The sequence below is a fragment of the Acinonyx jubatus genome, chromosome D2 (genome assembly GCF_027475565.1).
Source record: "Acinonyx jubatus isolate Ajub_Pintada_27869175 chromosome D2, VMU_Ajub_asm_v1.0, whole genome shotgun sequence".
Classification (NCBI taxonomy): domain Eukaryota; kingdom Metazoa; phylum Chordata; class Mammalia; order Carnivora; family Felidae; genus Acinonyx; species Acinonyx jubatus.
Genome location: NC_069393.1, coordinates 46,533,898 through 46,556,812, shown reverse-complemented (window position 1 = coordinate 46,556,812; position 22,915 = coordinate 46,533,898). Strand labels below are relative to the sequence as shown.

The window sequence follows — 22,915 nt, the reverse complement described above, 5'->3', positions numbered from 1 at the left end:
CCCATGCTTTTTTTTTTTTTTAATTTTTTTCTAATGTTTATTTATTTTTGAGACAGAGAGAGACAGAGCATGAACGGGGGAGGGTCAGAGAGAGAGGGAGACACAGAATCCAAAGCAGGGCTCGAACTCACGGACCACGAGATCATGACCTGAGCCAAAGTCGGACGCCTAACCGACTGAGGCACCCAGGTGCCCCCCCCCCCCATGCTTTAATAAGATCACTTTCTTGCACCAAGGACATCTTCAATAATTCTTTCTTGGCCATCAGCCCCCGACCTCACAAACCCCACCATCACCCCAAAACCTCATCAGTTACTTTAAAATGATATTGAGACTTCCAGTTTCAGACAATACATGTAAAGAGCTTGTAAGTTGCCACTTCCATACTTAAAGCAATAAAAAAAGCTGAGCACACTGAAAACCATCAACTTTTCTTTGATCTACTGGAGACATAAAGTAGGAAGGCAAACCATCACCCCCAAAATCTACAGAGATACGAAAATCCAGACCCCTCTAGTCTTCCTATAACACCCAAGTGATTATAGGTGGGAGACACTAACAAACACATTGAAGGTCATGGCCCAGGGACACAGGCCCACCAGAAAACTGAGACTGAATTGTAAGACTATAGATGGTTTCTGGTCCCCAACACTTTACCACCACACTAACAGGGCTCTAGTAGAATAACAGCAGGTTATAGGTGAGTTATAAGACACAAGTGCTTTCGAAGGAGGAGTTCTTAGGGAAACCCAAAGATAAGAGAGACAAAACAAGAAAACCAGAGAAATTTGAAGCCTCTGGCACTTACAGCTACAACAAACATTAAACAAAGCCCATCTCCTAACTAGTTTAATACAAAAACTCACATTAAAGACCTATTTACTTCAGTTACCACTACCTAATACATTACATCTGGGTTTCAACAAAAAAATTACAAGGTATGGTAAAAGAAAACCACAGTATATACAAAGAAAACAAACATCAGAACCAGACTCAGATATGACAGATTTTGTAATTATCGGACAGGGAGACTAAAATAACTGACTGACATGTTAAGAAATTTAATAAAAATCTAATATAAAGTACACAACATGAAAAAATAGATGGGTAATGATGGGTAATGGAGACAGAGAGATTGAAAGTGTAAGAAAGAATTAAAAGTAGATGCCAGAAGTAAAAAACAATAACAGAATCTATACTACCCAAAGCAATCTACACATTCAATGCAATCCCTATCCAAATAACACCAGCATTCTTCACAGAGCTAGAACAAACAATCCTAAAATTTGTATGGAATCAGAAAAGACCCTAACCAGTCAAATGTTGAAAAACAAAACTAAAGCTGCAGGCATCACAATCCTGGACTTCAAGATGTATTACAAAGCTGTAATCAAGACAGTATGGTATTGGCATATTGGCACAAAAACAGACACATAGATCAAGGGAACAGAATAGAGAAGCCAGAAATGGACCCACAAATATATGGCCAACTAATCTTAGACAAAGCAGGAAGAGTCTCCAATGGAAAAAAGGCAGTTTCTTCAGAAAACGGTGTTGTGAAAACTGGACAGTGACATACAGAAGAATGAATCTAGACCACTTTCTTACACCATACACAAAAATAAACTCAAAATGGATGAAAGACCTAAATGTAAGACAGAAAACCATCAAAATCCTAGAGGAGAAAACAGGCAACCTCTTTGACCTTGGCAGCAGCAACTTCTTAATTGGCACATCTCCAGAGGCAAAATAAACAAAGCAAAAATGAACTACTGGAACCTCATCAAGATAAAAAGCTTCTGCACAGTGAAGGAAACAATCAACAAAACTAAAAGGCAATAGATGGAATGGGAGAAGATATTTGCAAATGACATATCTGATAAAGGGTTACTATCCAAACTCTATAAAGAACTTATCAAACTCAACACCCAAGAAACAAATAATCCAGTGAAGAAATACCACCTCACACCTGTCAGAATGGCTAAAATTAACAACTCAGGAAACAACAGATGTTGGCAAGGATGCAGAGAAAGAGGAACACTTTCACACTGTTGGTAGGAATGCAAACTGGTGCAGCCACTCTGAAGAACGGTATGGAGGTTCCTCAAAAAATTAAAAATAGAACTACCCTACAACCCAGCAATTGCACTAGTAGGTATTTATCCAAAGGATACAAAAATGCTGATTCAAACGGGTACGTGTACCCCAATGTTTACAGGAGCACTATCAACAATAGCCAAATTATGTCCATCAACTGATGAATGGATAAAGATGTGGTATATATGTATGTATACACACACACACACAAATAGAGTATTACTCGGCAATCAAAAAGAATGGAATCTTGCCATTTGCAACAACATGGATGGAACTAGAGGGTATTATGCTAAGGGAAGTAAGGCAGAGAAAGATATCATACGATTTCACTCATATGTATTAAGAAACACAACAGATGAAATAGGGGAAGGGAAGGAAAAATAAGATAAAAACTGAGAGAGAGGCAAACCATAAAAGACTCTTAGAGAATAAACTGAGGGTTGCTGAAGGGGTGTTGTGTGAGGGGATGGGCTAAATGGGTCATGGGCATTAAGGAGGGCATTTGTTGGGATGAGCACCGAGTGTTATATGTAAGCAATGAATCACTAAATTCTACTCCTGAAACCATTATTACACTGTATGTTAACTAACTTGCATTTAAATGACTTAAAATTTTTTTAAATAAACAAAACTTAAAATTAAAAAAGGGAAAAAATATTCTTAGAACTCAATTAAAAAAAAAAAACAATAACAGAGGGGTGCCTGGGTGGCTCAGTCGGTTGAGCGTCCAACTTCGGCTCAGGTCACGATCTCATACTCTGTGAGTTCGAGCCCCGCGTAGGGCTCTGTGCTGTCAGCTCAGAGCCTGGAGCCCGCTTCAGATTCTGTGTCTCCCTCTCTCTCTGCCCCTCCCCTGCTCATGCCTTGTCTCTGTCTCAAAAATAAATAAAAACATTTAAAAAAATTTTTAAATAAAAAAAAAACAATAACAGAAATTAAAAATGCCTTTGATGGGCCTGCTTATCAGCCGACTGGATATAGCAAGGAAAGAATCATTGAGCTTAAAGAAATGTAGATAGAGGGGATCCTGGGTGGCTCAGTCAATAGAGCATCTAATTCTTGATCTCAGGGTTGTGAGTTCAAGCTCCACATTGGGCATGAAGCCTACTTTAAAAAAAAAAAAAAATTCTTTTTAGAAACTTCCCAAATTGAAATATAAAGAGAAAATAAAGAATGAAAACAACCAGAACATCCAAGAACTGTGAAAAAATTTCAAAAGGCATATAACTGGAATACTAAAAGAAAATAGAACAGAAGAAAAATAATAATGCCCCAGAAATTTCCAAAATTAACGAGATATACCAAATCACAGATCAGTAAGCTCAAAGAACATCAAACAGGATTAAAAATTTTAAATCTACACCTAGGCATATCATATCAAACTTCAGAAAAGCAAAAACAAAAAGAAAAATCTTTTTTAAAGGTTTTTTTTACATTTTTTTAATGTTTATTTTTGAGAGAGAGAGAGAGAGAGAGAGTCAGAGCGCAAGTGGCAGGGGCAGAGAGAGAGGGAAGCACAGAATACAAAGCAGGCTCCAGGCTCCCAGCTGTCAGCAGAGAGCCCAATGTGGGGCTCTAACCCACAAGCCATGAGATCATGACCTGAGCCAAAGTCGGATGCTCAACCGACTGAGCCACCCAGGTGCCCCAAGAGAAAACTCTTTAATGAAGGCAGAGGAAAAACCTAAATAATAATTATAGGGAACTTTTCATGAGAAATCCTATAAACAAGGAGAGAGTAGAGGAACTATTTAAAATGTTGAAAGAAAAATGGGGCACCTGGGTGGCTCAGTGGAGCATAAGGCTCTTGATCTCAGGGCCATGAGTTCAATCCCACCATTGGGTATAGACATTACTTATATAAACTTAAAAAAAATTTTTTTTAATAATAAAATGTTGAAAGAAAAAGACAACCAACCTGGAATTCTGTACCCTATAAAATTATCCTTCAAAAGTAAAGGAGGAAAAAAAAAGTGAAGGAGAAATGGACTTTCTCAGATAAATAAAAACTGGGCACAATACACCTGCCTTACAAGAAATATTAAAAGAAGTTCTTCAGAAAGAAATGATACAGTTAGAAACTTGGATCTACATAAAGGAAAAGCATCAAAGAAGGACTAAGGTAAAATAAAAACTATTCATTTTCTTACTCTTAATTGATCTAACAGATAATAGTTTGTTCAGAATAATAACACTGTAACAATTATGGCTTATGCATAAATGAAATGAATGATAACAATGAGATAAGGGACAAAATAGAAGAATTAGGAATACTTAGGTTTGGGGGGGTTGTTCTAAGATTTTCTTTTAATGTTTATTTATTTATTTTGAGAGAGAGACAGAGGGTATGAGTGGAGGAGGAACACAGAGAGAGAAAGAGACAGACACACACACACACACACACACACACACACACACACACACACACACAATCTGAAGCAGGCTCCAGGCTCTGAGCTGTCAGCACAGAGCCCAACACAGGGCTCAAACCCATGAACCGTGAGATCATGACCTGAGCCAAAGTCAGACACTTAGCTGACTTAGGCACCCAGGCACCCCAAGATTTTGTTTTTAAGTAATCTCTACACCCAATGTGGGGCTCGGACTCACAACCCTGAGATCAAGAGTCCCATGCTGTACCTACTAAACCGGCCAGGTGCCTTAGGAATAGTTTTTATTAGGTAGTTGCAATACTCATGAAAAAGTATAGCATTATTTGAAAGTGGACTTGGCTTTTCTATAAATATATATTGTAAACTTTATTGCAACCACTAAAATAAGTTAAAAAAGAAGTACTACTGATGTTAAGAAGAGAGAAAACAGAGCCATATAAAAGGATTAATTAAAACCACAAAAGGCAGAAAAGAGTGTAAATAAAGGAACAAAGAACCAGGAGGATGAATACAAAACAGTAACAAATATGGTAGCTATTAATCCAACCATATAAATAATCATTTTAAACATCAACTGCCTAAATAAACCAATTAAAAAAGAGATCATCAGACTGGATGAAAAACCAAGACCCAACTACATAATGTCTATAAGAAATCCACTTTAAATACAAAGTTTAAATACATAGGTTAAAAGTATAGAGATAGATACAATTTTATTTGTTAACTGTACCTCAATAAAGCTGGGGGGAAAAGTAAAGGGATGGAGAAAGGTACATTATTCTAACACTCACCAGAAGAAAGCTGGAATAATTATATTAATTGCAGACAGAGCAAACTTCAGAGCAAGTAAAGTTATCAGGGATAAAGAGAGGCATTACATAGTGATAAAGGGGTCAATTCTCTAAAGACATATAATGATCCTTAATGTGAATGGATATCATCAGCTATCAAAACCTGTTAAGTTATAATAAATAAGACAGTGTGATATTGGCATATGAAGAGATAGACATAGATTAGATGATCCAAAGAGTTGAGTGTGCACATAAAAATGTCATACGTGACAGGTATGAAGTTATTTTGGTGAGAAAAGATTAGAGTAATTCAATAAATGGTATTTAGAAGACCAGTTATCTATGTAGTGAAAAAAAAAAAAAGATCCCTATTTGATACTGTATCAGTCAGAATAAAGTAAGTTATGCTGAACCCTCCCCAAACCACCCCAAAGACATCAGTGCCTTAAAGCAAAAATTGATTTCTTAGACATGTCCGCTGCAGGTCAGCAGGGTGCTTCTGCTCCCTACAGTTACTCAGGGGCTCAGGCTAATGGAGACTTCTATTCATAGTTCATTGGTCAGAACTAATAACACAGACAATGTACATAGGTCATCGGTCAGAACTAATAACACAGAACTAGTAACACTCATAAGAAGGCCAGGAAGATCATCCTATCCCATGCATAGAAGAGAAATCTTTACTAGGCAGCAGTAATGCCAAGGACTGGATGGTAAATCTAGGAAATCCACTGCCCACGGCAATAAAGAACCAAATGACAATAATCCCTTACATTTCTTGGCACATTTTTCCTTTCCAAATTCCACTGGATTATTTTTCATATCCTCTAAGTGTGTACTATTCTTTGCATACCAATGCTCTAGGTGATGAAAAGCTCCAAAAATTTCACTTCCTCTGAAAAACTCAGAGACCTAAATTACATCTTCTCCCAACGGCATAGTTCTTAGATCCTTGGGTACATACTGCACTATCTCCACAGACTGACCATTTTCCCTTGATAAAGAACATGTTAAATCCTTTACATTTATTAACTAATAATCCTAAGAACAACTCTTTTGAGATTGGTACTATCAGTATTCCTGTTTTAAATTAGCACAACTGAGATAAATAGGGGTTAAGTAATCTGCTCAACTTGAAATATGAAATCAGGCAGTCTGGCTTCAGTGCTCCTGTCCCTTCAAGGCCCATTTAAAGTTCTATTGCTGGTTCTGCTCCTTTCTTGCTACAGCCTCATCATTCCTAACCCAGAATATTCCTTGAGCTCTGTCTGAAGACCCCTCCCACCTACCCTCCTTTCTCTTACTAAGCTCTAGTTCTGAACTTACCAAAACCTACCCAAAAGGAAAAGCAGTCGGACAGAGGAGCCACTTCCCTCAAGGATGAACTGAGTGGTGTCACCTCTGCCTTCCTATCCTCCCTACTCCGTATCCTTCTATCTTGGGGAGTCTTACCCGATATTTTAGCCCCAATGTCTTCCTGGGTAGAAAAAGAAAGACAACCCAGAAAAAAAATCAAAATTCATTGTTTATGAAAGATGCCTACTTGAAGCCTCCTTAAGAAGAGAATGACTGTCAGTGCCCATGGGCTGCAGGAAGTTACAAAAAAGTATGGAGACTAGGACAAAAGAAAGGGGTGCGGGATAGGAGGGTCAGGAATGGGAACAGGAATTGAGATCTATTGACGACTTGTTGTAGGTGCTATGGACTGAACTGTGTCCCCACACCCAATGTGTTATCTTAAAGCCCAAACTCGAATGTGCTGGTATTTGGAGATATGACCTTTGAGAGGTAATTAGGTTTAAATAAGGTCATGATGGTGAGACCCTCCTGGTGGGATCAGTGCCCTTGTAAGAAGAGAAGCCAGAGAGCTCTCTCTCTCTGTCTGCCATAGGAGAATATAGCAAGAAGAAGGGAGTCTTTAAGTCAGGAAGAAAGTCTGTAAGTCAGTAAGTCTGTAATCAGAAAGATTCTTAGTAGAATCTGACCATGCTAGTACCCTGATCTCAGACTTTCCAGCTCCAGAACTGTGAGACAATAAATGCCTGTTGTTCAAGCCACCCAGTCTATGGTATTTTGTTAGGACAGTGGGATTTGCATTTGTATTTACATTACCTCATTTAATTTCCCAATAACTCTATTTGTTTTATAAATGTCTATTTGTTTTCAACTATCCAATAACTACAAAGTCAGTTTTTACACTGGCAATGCCTACTCCTACATAGGACAAGGAGTCCACACCTTAAGCTATGAACCCAACTCTGTTAGTAACTAAACATTTCCCTTGGATGAGTCCCTATCTCTCTAACCTCAAATTTACTTTTGACATTAAGTACCTAAGTAACATTCTCCCTAAAGTGCTTTTGTTGCATGGAGATTATTCAAAATGCATGAAAGGGGGGAAAATACAGAGATTATTTAGAACACAAGAGGGTTTTGTCTTCCTGCTCCTAAAAAGATATCATTACACCATCACGTAATAAAAAAGCAGAACAATGTCAAAATAACCTATTCTGACTCCATGTCTCAGCAAATCACTTGGGGGAAAAATGTTTCATGTACCATTAGTGTATATACTGATGTGATCACTGGACGCAGCTGATCACTAACTTAATAGAAGTTAGTGGAGACACAGCAAATATTTAGAAGCTCGGATACCAGGATTCTTGGCTTTATAAAGATAAAAAATTCTATCCCTACTCATCCTTCTATAATTCTGAACCTAAACTGGACTAGAGGGCAATGCTAGTTACTACCTCTAAATTATAGCAAGTTCCAGCTGGCTCAAAAAGCAAAGATCCATTTAGTGTTATATAGAACAACTTAATTTTCTAGTCAATACTGGATTTTAACAACTGTAATGGCAAGTATCACTTAATTTAGGAACCTTCAAAGTACAAAAAAAAAAAGACTCTAATTTTAACACAATGTACTCTATGACACCTTTCACAAATACGCAAACAGCAAAGAGACACTGCACAATATTCAGCATCCCTGCTATACTAAGAAAACTTCAAATTATGAAAATATAAGCTAAACCCCTTAGAAAATCTCCACATTAAAAAAAGAAAAGTATCTGCCAAGTAGGTAAAGAAGGTCACTAAAAGGGAACTCAATTACAATTTCCCGTTGAAAGTAACTGTGACGTAGTTGTGGCAGATTTTGCATGTCATCATAATCTGTTGAAAAATTATTTTAAAATATTATTTTACACACCATTAACATGATGCCAGGGACTTCCTTCAAAAGAATCTGGTAGAAGGGGAAGCGGATGGGAAGAATGTAGGAATGGAAACAAGATAGACCATGAATTGATAACTATTAAAGCTAAGTAAGGGATAGATGGGGGTGTACTACCCTATTCTTTCTAATTCCATGCATGTGTGACATTTTCCCCATAAGAAAAGTTAGTTATTATATGCTCTTGATGAACAAATGTAATCCTCTTACCCTAAAAACAAAGAAAAACTAGTACCTTCCAATCTTTGAATTTTTGCTTTCACAGAAATAACAGCTTCAAAGGGTGAAACTCTCAACTCAAAACACGTTCCAGTCAATGTTTCAATGAAGAGCTCCATGGTTTCACAGAAAGGAAGTTTGTAGTAAAATGTTCCCAGGTTATCTTCATTGAAGAATGGAGGATCTTTTCTGTTATCCATTACTTTGACTTTTCTAATTCCTCTGGAATGTGTGGTATGCAACCGTATTCCAGTTCTAGCCAAATCAGCTTTGAACATTGGTAATATGTAATGCTGTTCATGTTTTGAGTTTTGTACCTAAAAAACAAGAATAATTTTTTTTTAACAAGCGAATCTGAAAGTTCATCCTGTCATACTCTCTGAACAACTCTGGCCCATAATCTTCCAGACAGCCCCAGAATTCATTTTATTACTTAATTTGTCTAATCCTAAACCTTTCACAGTTGTCTCTGAAACCACTCTCCCAATTAGACCATAAGATTATTATTCTTTTGAGAGAGAGAGAGAGAGAGAGAGACAGAGACAGAGACAGAGCGTGAGCAGGGAAGGGCCAGAGAGGGAGGGAGACAGAATCCAAAGCAGGCTCCAGCCTCTGAGCTGTCAGCCAAGAGCCCAACGCAGGGCTCAAACTCACCAGCTGTGAGATCACGATCTGAGCCAAAGTTGGACGCTTAACCAACTGAGCCACCCAGGCACGCCTAGACTGTAAGATTATTAAGAACAGGTATATTTACAATACTTCTCTGTATCTTACTAAAGTTCAGCACAGTTATTTATATATAGTGCATACTCAACAAGTATATTATTGTTGTTAATAATATTTAAACCAGCAAACTCAGCATGGAGGTATATATCTGCAAGAAGGTATACATCCTTTACTAAAACACGTAAATTATGTTTTTAACCCATACAAAATATAACTTTATACCACTGTACCTTTGAATCACACTGAAGAAAAGAATAGCAACCACATTAATAGGTTCCTTAAAAAATAAGATTCACTAAATAATCAATAAGCATTTCGATTTCCAGAAGTTATCTATCAGTACAGCACTGAGATGACATTAATACTGGTAACAGACATCAGACATAATCTCTACACACAAACATACAATGGCTAATGAATATGAGAGGCAAATGCAACAAAGTCCTAAGATAAATTATAAGTGTATAATAAGGTAATAGGAATAATCAAATCAATAAATTGCTATTAGAAATGTGAAAACTTTGTAAGGAGAGGAGTTAATAGGACAGGTGATACACATCTTCCTGGACAGGTAAGTATATCTTTTTAATGGCTTTATTGAAATATAATTTACATACCATAAAATTCACCTATTTAAAATCTAAAATTTACTGGTGTTTATTACAATCACAGAATTGTACAACCATCACAATCATCTTTAGAACATTTTCATCACCCCAAAAAGGAACCCTGTCCTCTTTAGACATCACTCCCAAATTCTTTCTTTCCCTCTCTGCCCTACGCAACCACTTATCTACTTTCTGTCATTTTGCCCATTCTGATCATTTCACGTAAACAGAATCATACAGTGTGATTTTGATTGTATTTTGTGATTAGCTTCTATCACTTAGCATAACGTTTTCAAAGTTCATCCATTTTAGGATGTATCAGTACTTCATTCTTTTTTTATAGCTGAATAAAAGTCCATCCTATCATATGGATACACCACATATTTATCCAGTCATCCGCTGATGGGCATATTGGCTTGTTTCCAATGTGGGGCTATTATGAATAATGCTACATGAACATTGGATTACAAGTTTTTGTGCTGACATACATTTTCCTTTCTCTCCCATATGTCTGGGAGTGGAATTGTTGGGTTAGGTAGGGACTCCACATTTAGCAATTTGTGGAACTGCCAACTGTTCTCAAAAGGGGTCTGAACCATTTTACATTCCTAGGATACTGATTTCTCCACATCCTTGCCAATACTTTTTTTTTTTTTTTGCCTTTTTGATTAAAGCCATCCTAGTGGGTGCAAAGTAGTATTTTATTGTGATTGTGATTTCCTTTTTCTAATGACTAAGAATATTGAGCATCTTTTTAGATGCTTATTGGCTATTTGAATACCTTCTACACAGAAATATCTATATTCAGAAAATGTATTCAAATCCTTTGTCCATTTTTACTCTGGTTGTCTTTTTATTACTGAATTGTAAAAGGGTTTTTAATGTGTTTTTAGACACAAGCCTCTTAAAGATATATGATTCCAAATATTTTCTCTAATTTTGTAGGCTGCCTTTTAACTTTGACAGTATTCTTCAAAGCATAAGTTTATTTTAGTGACATCCAATTTGGCTATTTTTCTTCTGCTGCTTGCTTTTGGCATCACATTTTAAAACCCTGGCCTAGGGGCACCTGGGTAGCTCAGTTGGGTGAGCGACTGACTCTTGGTTTCGGCTCCAGTCATGATCTCATGGTTCGTGAGATGGAGCCCCATGTAGAGCAATGCAGAATCTGTTTGGGCTTCTCTCTCCCTCCCTCTCTCTCTCTAAATAAATAAACTTAAAACAAAACAAAACAAAACAAAAACGCCTGGCCTAATCCAAAGTAATAAAGATTTTGGGGTGCCTGGGCAGCTCAGTCAGTTAAGCATCTGACTTTGGCTCAGATCATGATCTTGTGGTTCCTGGGTTCAAGTCCTGTGTCTGGCCCTGTGCTGACAGCTCAAAACCTGGAGCCTGGATGTGTGGATGTGGATTTGGATTTGTGGATTCTGTGTCTCCCTCTTTCTCTATCCCTCCCCTACTAATACTCTGTCTCTCCCTCTCTCAAAAATAAACATAAAAAAAAAAAAAGGAATAAAGATTCACTTGGATACACACTTTGCTGAGAATTATATAGTTTTAGCCTTACATATAGATCTATCCATTTTGAATTTTTGTAGATGGTATAAAATAAGAATCCACTTTTATTTTTGCAAGTTGTTGCAAGTTTTTGCAAGTTGTCCAAGCAGTATTTGCTGGAAAAACTATTCTGTTCCCATTGAATTGTCTTGATACCCTTGTCAAAAACCAACTGACCGGGAATGTGGGGGTTTACTTGTGGTCCCTCAACGCTATTCCATTGATCTGTTACATGTCTATCATTATAACAGTACCACGTTGTCTTTTCACCTTTGTAGTAAGTTTTGAAACCAGGAAGTGTAAGTTCTCTAATTTGTTCTTCTCTTTCATGATTCTTGGTTATCCTGGGTCCTTTGAATTTCCACGTGAAGTTTAGGATCAACTTGTCTATTTTGCAAAAACACCAGTTGGGCTTTTGAATAAGCACTGTGTTAAGTGTGCAAATTTGGTGAATACCACCATCTTGACAATATTGTCTTTTTTTATTTTTATTTTTTTTACATTTATTGATTTTTGAGAAACTTAGTGAGACAAAGTGTGAGTGGGGGAGGGGCAGAGAGAGGAGACACAGAATCTGAAGCAGGCTCCAGGCTCTAAGCAAGCGGTCAACACAGAGCTTGATGCAGGGCTCAAACCCACAAACTGTGAGATCATGACCTGAGCTGAAGTCGGACGCTCAACCGACTGAGTCACCCAGGTTCCCCAACAATATTAAGTGTTATAATCCATGAACATGCAATGCCTTTCAGTTTATTTAAATTTCTTAAATTGCTTTCAACAATGTTTTCTAGTTTTTAAGAGTATGAGTTTTGCTTTTAAAAAAAAGTATTCCTAAGAACTATACTTTTTGATGCTACTATAAATGAAGTTATTGTTGGTGTCATTTTCAATTTGTTCATTGCCAGCATAGAGAAATAAAATTGATTCTAATATATTTGGGCGCCTGAGTGGCTCAGTCAGTTGGGCGGCCAACTACAGCTCAGGTCATGATCTCTCGGTCCGTGAGTTGGAGCCCTGCATTGGGTTTTGTCCTAAGAGCTCAGAGCCTGGAGCCTGCTTCGGATTCTGTGTCTCCCTCTCTCTCTGCCCCTTCCCCGATTGCTCTCTCTCTCTCAAAAATAATAAGTTAAAAAATTTTTTAAAAATTGATTCTAATATATTGATCTTGTACATTGCAACCATGCAGAATTCATCTATTAGTTCCAGTAATTTTTTAGTGGATTCCTTGGGATTTTTTTCCATAAAAGATCATGTCATCTGCAAAGAGAAATGTTTTACTTCTTCATTTCCAATCTTGAACATTCCAGTAAGACACTCTTTACTTCCTTTTCTTACCTAATTACTTGCTCTAAAATCTCTAATACAGGGTTGAATTTTGGTGGTGAGAGTAGACATTCTTGTCTTATTCCTGACTGTAGGGGGAAAGCATTCAGTCTTTCACTACAAGGTATGATTTTAGCTGTGGGGTTTCCATACATAATCTACTCTGCTACTTTAACTGGGGTTTTTTTTTTTTTTTTTTTTAAATCATGAAGTGTGTTGGATTTTGCCAGATGCTTTTCTGTCCAATGTCTATTGGGATGATCATGTGGTTTTCGTCTCTTATTCTATTAATACGGTGTTTAATACAACATTGGTTTTTATTGAACCAACCTTGCATTCCTAAACTAAATCTCATCTGTATATGGTGTATAATTATATATGTTGCTATATTTGACTAATATTTTTTGAAAATTTTTCTATCTATATGCATAGGAAATAGTGATCTAGTGTTCTTAATATATCTTTGTCTGGTTTTGGTATCAAGGTAATAGGAACAAAATTAAACAAAAAGTAGATATATATTTTCTCATATACTCCCTGTCCTCACGCATGCACCACTTCCCCCACTGTCAGCATCCTACAACAGAATGGTGTATTTGTTACAACTGAAGAAACTGCAATGACACATCATTATCACCTAACACCCATAATTTACATTAGAGTTCATTCTTGCTGTTGTACTTTCTATTGGTTTTCACAAACATATAATGACATGTATCCACCATTACAGTATCATACAGAATAGTTTCACTGCCCTAAAAATATCCTGTGGCTCACATATTCATCCTACAACCCTCCCAAATCCCCAGCAATCACTGATACTTTTACCATCCACATAGGTTGCCTTTTCCAGAATATCATACAGCTACAATTATACACTATGTAGCCTTTTCAAATTGGCTTCTTTCATTTAGTAACATGCATTTACGTTTCCTCCATGTCCTTTCATGGATTGATAGGTCATTTCTTTATGACACTGAATACTCCATATTGTCTAAATGTTCCACAATTTATCCATTCACCTACTGAAGGATACATCTTGGTTGCTTCCAAACTTGAGCAATTATGAATATTACTGCTATAAACATCTGTGTGCAGGTTTTTGTGTAGATATGTTTTTAACTCTTTTGGTAAATACCAATGAGTGTGACTGCTGGATCTTAACAATGTGTTTAGATTTATAAGAAACTGCCAAAGTGTCTTCCAGTGTGGCTGTACCACTTTGCATTCACATCAGCAATGAGTAAGAGTGCTTACTGCTCCATATCCTTGTCAGCATTTGATGTTGTCAGTGTTCTGGATTCTAATAGTTGTGTAGTGGTATCTCTTTAATTTGCATTTCCTAATGATATATGGGGTGGAGCATAGTTACCTTTTTAACTGGTATAGAACTGATCATGTTACTTCTTAGCTCCAGCTCCTATGATGGCTTCTACAGAATAGAATGCCAATAGAACAAAATTACAGAATTAAATTCACTGTATATAGGAATAAAATTCAGGGGCGCCTGGGTGGCTCAGTCGGTTGAGCATCTTAGCTCTTGATATAGGCTCAGGTCATGATCTCATGGTTTGTGGGATCAAGCCCTGCAACAGGCTCTGTGCTCAAAGTGCAGAGCCTGCTTGGAAGTCTCTCTCTCTCTCTCTCTCTCTCTCTCTCTCTGTCCCTCCCCCACTTGCTCTCTTGCAAATGCTCTCTCTCAAAATTAAAAAAAAAAAGAAGAGGAACAAAATTCAGACTTCTGAGAAAGACCCTAAGATCGTACATCTCACCTTCCAGCCCCATTCTATTTATACATCTATGTCATCCCACCTGGCAATACCTCTGTACTTCTATCCTCTAATCATGTGCACCTGCAGCTTCAGAATACATCCACTTCTATCTCATTGCTCCTGCTTTGCTCTACTCTCTGCCATCCCCACACTTGGCTACCTGACAAGCACCTAATCATCTTTCAAGACTCAGCTTAAATAGCAACTATTCCACAAAACCTTTTATGGCTTTGTACCCCAACCTCCATCATATATTGTACCCAGAACAATCAATTTCACTTTTTACATGGCTTTCTTGTTCTCCTAAACGATAAGCTACTTAAGGGGGAGACCACATCTGATTTGCCACCCCATCACCTAGCACAGTATTTTGTATATATTGGTACTCATTAAAAGTTTGTTCAATGAAACAGCAATGAATATTCACTCTCTCAAATGATCCTTAGAACAAATCTGTAATATATATATATATATATATATATGTATATATATATATATATAAAATAAAAAATATATTTATTTATTTTACACACACACACACACACACAAATATATATATATAATCCCTGTTTTAGAGATGAAGAAATATTTGGATATGCTCCAAAAGTTTGGGGGAATGCTGCTTTCCCATGAGAATCCTGTTATGATTCACTCCACAGTAAGTCCACCAAAGTTTGTCCAACAGATAACATACATGCACATACAGTGATTTCTGCTATAGGGTGAATTTTTATAACAGTAACTGGATGCAGAATAAATTAGGGAACCTGAATTACACTGTAAAGACTGCTAATGATCCTAAAGAGATGGCATCACAGAAAGAAAACCTGATGCTGGAAGCACAGATGCTACGAGTGCTATCACACTATTTATCAAAACAATGAGTAATATGATAATACAAAGTATTGTGCTAATAACATTGCTCGTGATAGTGGTAAAAGGCCATTACTCTTAAATATAAGCCAAATAAGTGGCTGTATTGTTCAGGTTTTGTTTCGTTATATCTTAAATACACTGAAATGCTTTTAGGAAAAATAACTTTTTATGAAGCTAACCCCTAACCTCTGAACCAACTGCTTTTATAATGTGCTTCTGGGTTACATGTGTATTCTTAAAAACATACTTATCATGCTACATTAAACGACGTATTGAAGAATTACCTGTGTCTGTTTCCCCAAAATCAACAGCACTCCTACCTACATAGTAGCAGCTCTAGCAACAGAAGTCAGAGGTCAGGAATGCTGAAATGAACATTACAGAAATAAAGGCATGGGTAACCAGTGTCTGCCCAAGGAATTTAGAGACAGAAGATCTAAGGAGCATTTCCTTCACCACAGTACTCTTCCACAATACCCTGAATATAATAAACAAGCTGGTGGGGGGGGGGGGGGGTGCCTGGGTGGCTCAGTCGGTTAGGTGTCTGACTTCCGCTCATGTCAAGATCTGTAGGTCCATGAGTGTGAGCCCTGAGCCAGGCTCTGTGCTGACAGCTCAGAGCCTGGAGCCTGCTTTGGATTCCGCGTCTCTCTCTCTCTCTCTGCTCCTCTCCCGCACACACGCTCTCTCTCTCAAAAATAAATAAACGTTAAACAAAAATAAGAACGACTTAAAAAAAAAAAAAAGCTGGGGCTGGGAGAGGGTAACAGATTTGGAAGTCCCTCATCTATAATGAGAATGGATAAAGCAACTATGGGCTAAAGGAAAAACAGCAACCCAATGCAGCACTACACTGCACTGGGACACCTACTGTAAGTTTGGGCCGTAATCAATGGAGAAATTTCTAAAATCCATAAAGGAGCAAGGCAGGTAACCAAATTCAAAACTAAAATGTGGGGTGCCTAGGTGGCTCAGTCGCTTAATCGGCTGACTCTTGATCTCAGCTCAGATCTTGATCTCAGAGTCGTGAGTTCAAGCCCTGTGTTGGGACGTATGCAGCCTACTCAAAAAACCTGAAATGTATGACTCAAAAATAGTTATACCTCTCCTGAGCAGTAGAAATCACAGTAACAGAGGACAAAATGAGGCCATGAAATCTGGTTAAGCCAGCCTGGAGGACTAGATGATGGCAAAGGAGCAAATGAAAAGTTCCAGCAGACCAAAGACCTAGACAGTATTAACACACAATAACCGTGTGGTCATACTCAACTAAACATATTATGGAACCCTATGTTGTTGGAAAACGAGAGGCAATGAAGATTCAGAGACAGGGTGGGAAATGTTGCAAGAACGTGAAAGCTAAATTATACAAGAGCAAAAGAAAAAAAAAGAGGCGAGTAGAGAAAAAAAAAAAGTACTTCCAGAATTTTTACCAATTAAAAAACATACTTAGCTAGTAAGAGTAATGGCATCAAAAAAAAAAAAATTCCTAAATTAATTCCAAAAACACTTCTTTCTTCTGAAAAAGTTCTAAAAAACATTACCAAAGATAAGAGAGAAGTTAAAGATAGGTAAGGCAATAATAGCACTGAAGTAAGTAATTTCACTAGCAATCAGCTTTACCCTGTTCTAAAGATTATTAGCCAGAGGAGAGCCGTTGTCTTTTAAAAATTTCCCCCAACACAAAGAGATCCAAAATGTTATGCAACCTTTAAAAACACTGGCTTTTAACAAACTGCCTTTTACTGATTAGGTGAAAAACACCCCTGTTTTAAATAGAAGCTACACATCCAACTCTTGATTTTGGCTCAGGTCATGATCTCACAGTTCACGATTTTAAGCCCCCAGTCAGGCTCCCTGCTGTCTGGGCAGGCAGCCTGCTTGGGATTCTCTCTCCCCCACCCCACCCCCCTCTGTCTCTGCCCCTCCCCCCGCTTAAGCTCGCTCTTAAATAAATAAATAATGCTACAGAATTATATCCACCACTTAAATGCATTTGTACCCTAAACTTCTTTCTAGTGGGTCTTGGAAATCCTTGGAGGCCAACGTCTACTCCAGCCTTCAAAGTACACACTCCAAGCCCACTGGGTCACCTGCGCAGCCCGTACTCCTCCAGGATAAACTCCGGCTACCCACACGTACGGTCCTAATCTGGGGGGTAGTGCACAAGCTCCGCGTCAGAATCGGCGACTGGCGGCTCAGCACCCGTCGGACGAGACGGGGCGGAACACCCGCGTCGCTTCGGCGGAGGGACGAAAAGTGGAGACTCCTCAGGAAAGGCGTCGCGCCGCGCCGGTCTCAGGGCAGCGGCTGCGGAGGGGGCGGGGCCCGGCTGCCGAGCGGCCGGCGCGCCTCTCCGGCCCGCGGAGGCCGGCGAAAGCGCGAACCCGCTCAGCGGCCCGCAGCCCCGGGCGCCCTCCCCGGCTGTCTCGTCCACTGCCTCGCCCGCCCGCAGGCCTACAGAGAGGCGCGGCCCCGCGAGCGACGCCGCGGCAGGCACTGACGAGAAACACACCGCCTCCGCCGCGCCCCCGCCCCTTTGTGCCACCGCCTACCAATCACTCACCAGCGCTCACGTCACCCTCCAATCAGCGAGGGCACGGGCAGGGGCGGGGCCTGGCTGCCCGACGCCGGCGGTTGCTCGGTAGCCGGGGCTGCTTTAGCGTTCGATGGTGGGTGTCGGTTAGGAGAGGCCCGGATGTTGGCCCTTTATTACCAACACTGGGCACCTGACTAGGACTGAATTGGGCGGGCCAGAGACAAGCCGCACGGCCTCCTGGGAGCGGCGAGATTGGCTTCAGGCCCGAGAGCATGGCTTGCACCTTGCCTGAGGCCGTCCTAAGATTGCTCTTGGACGTGGCCCAAGTGCTGGGGTGAGGAGGGTAGCAGGCAAACGCCTTCCAGTTGGTCCTTTCCAGACCCCGTGCAGGGCCATCCTGCCTTTAACAGATCACCCTTCCTGTGCTTCACTGTTTCCTGACTTTCTGGCCTCAATGGTCTCATCTGAAATATGGGGCCATTGCTGTACATGGTTAAAAAGGGCAAAAGCAAATACCCTCTGTTGGTCTCTATCATTCCTCATCCAATTCATGGACTGAGAAGTGTAGGACAGGTATTAGCATGGACACCTTGATGACTTAAATCTGAGTTGGGTAAACTCAGCTACATTCCTTTTTCTGTTCTAATTCCCAAGGCGCTGAACTCCGAGTGTACACCCTAAAAGACGACATAAGCCTTACAAACCTAAAATGCCCCCCCACACCCACTTTTTTTTTCTCTCCATTCCCCACATGTTCTAAATCCAACCCTTACAGATTTCCCAAACTGGCCTATTTCACTAGGTGAATTACCCAAACGATAGTGAACAATCCTCCTCCCAGCTTCATCATCCTCATCTTGTGACTCAGAGGAATGAATCTAAGATGAACCCCAACATCTCATTCTCCTAAGACCCCACCCATCAATTACTCTCCAACAGTTCAATGCTGAGCACACCCTGGGGTTTATGAGGAGACCCAAGGACCTTCATCTTCAGGCTCTCAACACTAGTTCCTTCTTCAACTCCAAAACTGAATAGATCGGAGCCCCTTAAAGAGATTTTATTATCTCCCTCCCGCTTTGAAGCCTCTCAAAATAGGAATTTGCGTATTTTCTCTCTTATGAATTTCCTGGAATCAGTCCTAATGATGGATAAGTAGATTTGACCATTCCCAAAGAAAACCATTTAACAAATGCTTACTGAGTCAGCCTCAGGAGTAGGTATATGCAAGTAACCTAAGGAACAGAAGGTATAAGCACTCTCTTCTGCCATCAAGTCACTCTCAGCAGCAGAGCGGCACGAAGAGTTGATCTGTGAGAGCTCTACCAAATCTCTCAAAATCAGCAATTCCAAGTTCAATCTTAAAAGTGCCCAAGGAAGAAGTTAGTGCTTTCAGGATTGGTGAAACCAAATGGGCCCGCCTATGAGACTGTGCCATGGATGGGGTGCCTGAAAGCCTCATTCAGTTGTGCGAGCAGCTGACTCTTGATTTTGGCCCAGGTCATGATCCTGTGGTTCGGGAGGTAGAGCCCTGCATCAGGGCTCTACGCTAGCAGCACAGAGCCTGCTTGTGATTGTCTCTCTCTCTCCCCCTCCCTCACTCTCTCTGCCTCTCCCCCATTCAGTCACGAGCACACATGTGCTCTCAAAATAAACATTAAAAAAATTTCTTTTTTAAATAAAAAAAGGCTGTGGCTCAGTTGGGTGGCTCAGTTGGTTGAGCATCCAACTCTTGACATCAGCTCAGGTCATGATCCCAGGGTCTTGAGATTGAGCCCCACATCAAGCTCTGCACTGAGCATGGAGCCTGCTTAAGATCCTTTCTTTCTTTCTTTCTCTCTCTCTCTCTCTCTCCCTCCCTCCCTCCGCCCCTTTCCCTCATTCTCTCCCTAAAAATAAAAAAATAATAATAAGACAAATTTAAAAAAAACAAAAACCAAAAAGAACAAGACTGTGCCATGGTTATAGTTTGAATACTTAGCACCAAGGAGGCATAGTCCAAGAAAACACAGACTGGAGGAGGGGTCAGCTACACGTGCAGCTAGTGGCTACCACATTAGACAACAGTTATAGAATATTCCCATCAGTTCAAAGTTCTATGGAACAGTGAGTGCTGCTCTACAGGAGGACATTTCCATCCTCAGCACTTTTCCTTCCAGTATCTAGGTTCATTCTGCGTTTTTCGAAGTTCCAAAGAAATGGAAATGGATGCCTTAGAGCAAGGGTCAGAAAACTGTTTCTGTAAAGGGACAGATAGAAGGTATCTTAGGTTTTGTGGGCCATCCTGTCATAACTACTGAACTCCAGCATCATAGGTAGGGTGAAAACAGCCATAGACAACATGTAAATGAATGGGCATGGTTGTGTTCCAATAAAACTTTATTTACAAAAACAGACAACAGAGGGCCACAGTTTACCAAACCTTGCCTTAATTAACCTATAGAGGCATTTTCAAAATTCATTGGAATAAGAGGAAACCTCCTCTCAGACTGCAAAGAGTCATGAAATACATAATCCCATCCCCTTCCTCTATCACCTGCCTAGGCTCTAAGCTAGGGCTTTTATCCATGAAAGGAAGACTCCTGATCATCTGTCTGCCATTGCTTCCTCTGGAATTCCCGCCCACTCATGAAAGGCACACAGAGGTTTCTTCTCCAACATGCCCTAAATCATACTGCGACCCCATCAAGGCTAATTAAATAAAAATATAGTTTAAAAAAAAAACAAAAACACTGTGAAATATTTATTTTTGTTTTGCAGTATTAAGCATGATTAAAACCAGGGCAGAAAAATACTAAGTATGCTGGGTAAGAAAGGTGTACTGTTTCATTATTTGCTTTTTCTAATTCAATTAAGACGATGAGCACGTAAGACAGCATCAATAACTCAAGGATGTAGCTGAAGAGTGAGATGTGATACCCTAATCTACTGGCCTCCAAAGGCATTCAAGGGATCATCAAATATGTTGGACACCTTCTGTTCAGATCTTGGTTCGGGTGCTGCCTGTGAAGATCGACTTTTTGGTTTGGTTGTCTTAGCCTGGATACCAGAGGAGAAGATATCATCTTTAAAAAGAAAAAAAAAAAAAAAAGAAGAAAAGAAAAAGATTTGCTGAACAGGCAAGAAAATGGGTGCTTTTAAGACACATCTACATAAATCACCAAATACTCAAGTCTGATAACAGTATGGAATACCAAGAACACTAAGAGCCAAGCCTCTTAGATACTGGTCCTGGCTTTGCTACTAATTAAGTTTTACGACCACATACAAATCACAAGTTCTCGCAGATCACAATTTTCTCAACTACAAATGTATGCGTGTTCACATGGAGGACAGGAAAAAGGGAAGGATAACTGGAACTCCAATCCAGCCCCTGACTTTACGTGACATTATACCTACTTCTACATTCTCTTCCCACAAGGTTTTCAAAGTAAAGGGCAATACAAATAAGCAAAGGGAAATCCAACATAGGAGTCACCCTCTTTTAAAATAAATGCACCTATCTGAGACATGTCAATTCTAAGAATGTAAGTCTTTATGACTACATTCGTGTTCAGTTGTTTCACTGACTGTAGTGTTTTGTGACTCACCTGCAATGTTACTGCTAAGATTCCATCCTACAGAGATTTGAGCATGTTTACATAGAGATAGGTATACACAAATGTTAAAGGCCTGGCATCATTTATAACAAAGAAAACTTGGCAACAACCTAGATCACTTTCAATGTGCTAATGGCTAAATACAAAAGGATACTACACAACCACTAACAACAAGGAAGCAGATAGATCTCTATGGACTGGCATGGGAAGACAGTAAGTGACTAAAAGGACTGCAGAACAGATAAAATATATTCATATTTTGGAAAAAATAAGCATACCTTTCTACGTATGCAAAGCTGTATTAACATCACCACAGCTGAAAAGATATATACACCCAACACTCAACAATGGTGACCTCTAGGGATTGTTTTTCACATTTTACATTTTCCAAATAATACTAATCTATTACAACAGGTATGTATGACTTTTTTTGTAATTAAAAACAAACAAACAAACAAAACGAAAAACAGCGAAGTCTCTTCTGCATCCCCTGTGGTGGGAAGCAGGTGGAGACACAGCACACAGCTTACTCCAGGACCAGGCCCCATGTGGCAGTGCAGCTGCTTTCTCCCAATTAACCCCAAGGTCTAGACCTGGGAGAGAGGGGGAAGGAGGAGACAGTGTGCATTTGGCCTCAACTCAAGTCCTACCCATCAACACCAGACATATCAGAAGCCCCACATTTGAGTTTAGGCATTTGGCTTGCCCAAATGAGCATGTTTACAAACACAGAAGATCTTTTGTGAGATGCTAAGTCTGAGCTATAACCTGCTTTCATGTATAGCACCACTTTCCTACTGCACTGGCCCCCTCCATTCTCTGAATGACTGACACTCACTCCTCAGTTAGAACTCTGACTCAGACAAACGCCTGAGGCAGCCACCTCAGCCAACTTCAGCATGTGGGGCAGTTTCTGAGCCTCCCTTCGTAACATCAGAATGTTCTGAGTTATCACAGATAATTGGCAGGGGGCACACTAATATAAAAGTTAAATTATACTTAAGGTCAAAATCTGGGCTCCTTCAAATTCCTTGATGTCCATCAGAGCAAAAAGTTGTTTCACCAAAATAACTAGTCCATTTACTTATCCATTCTCAGCCTAACTCAGGACTATACAGCAAGCCAAAGGAAACCCAGTGGGGAATGTTTTCCAGGAAAGGGCCGAAACAAAGGTAGGA

At 39.6% G+C, this 22,915-nt stretch overlaps 2 protein-coding genes across 10 annotated transcripts in view; both read right to left on the bottom strand.

Annotated features, from left to right (window-relative positions):
- The window catches only part of ZFAND4 (zinc finger AN1-type containing 4), an 88,641-nt gene extending 70,348 nt beyond the window's left edge, over positions 1-18,293 (bottom strand). The window contains exons 1-2 of one of the 5 annotated variants that reach the window (XM_027062552.2): positions 18,166-18,293; positions 8,754-9,054 (exon numbers count right to left, since the gene is read on the bottom strand). In XM_027062552.2, the coding sequence (XP_026918353.1) occupies positions 8,754-9,015 (262 nt within the window). In that variant the 5' untranslated portion in view covers positions 9,016-9,054; positions 18,166-18,293. Of the gene's footprint in view, positions 1-8,753; positions 9,055-17,692; positions 18,021-18,165 lie in introns of those variants that run through there. The other 4 variants (XM_015087914.3, XM_015087897.3, XM_015087906.3 and 1 more) reach the window with 4 other exon arrangements.
- A 2,206-nt stretch (positions 18,294-20,499) lies between these two features.
- The window catches only part of WASHC2A (WASH complex subunit 2A), a 61,234-nt gene continuing 58,818 nt past the window's right edge, over positions 20,500-22,915 (bottom strand). For all 5 annotated transcript variants that reach the window (XM_027062548.2, XM_027062550.2, XM_027062551.2 and 2 more), the window contains one exon: positions 20,500-21,203. In XM_027062548.2, the coding sequence (XP_026918349.2) occupies positions 21,064-21,203 (140 nt within the window). In that variant the 3' untranslated portion in view covers positions 20,500-21,063. The remainder of the gene's footprint in view (positions 21,204-22,915) is intronic.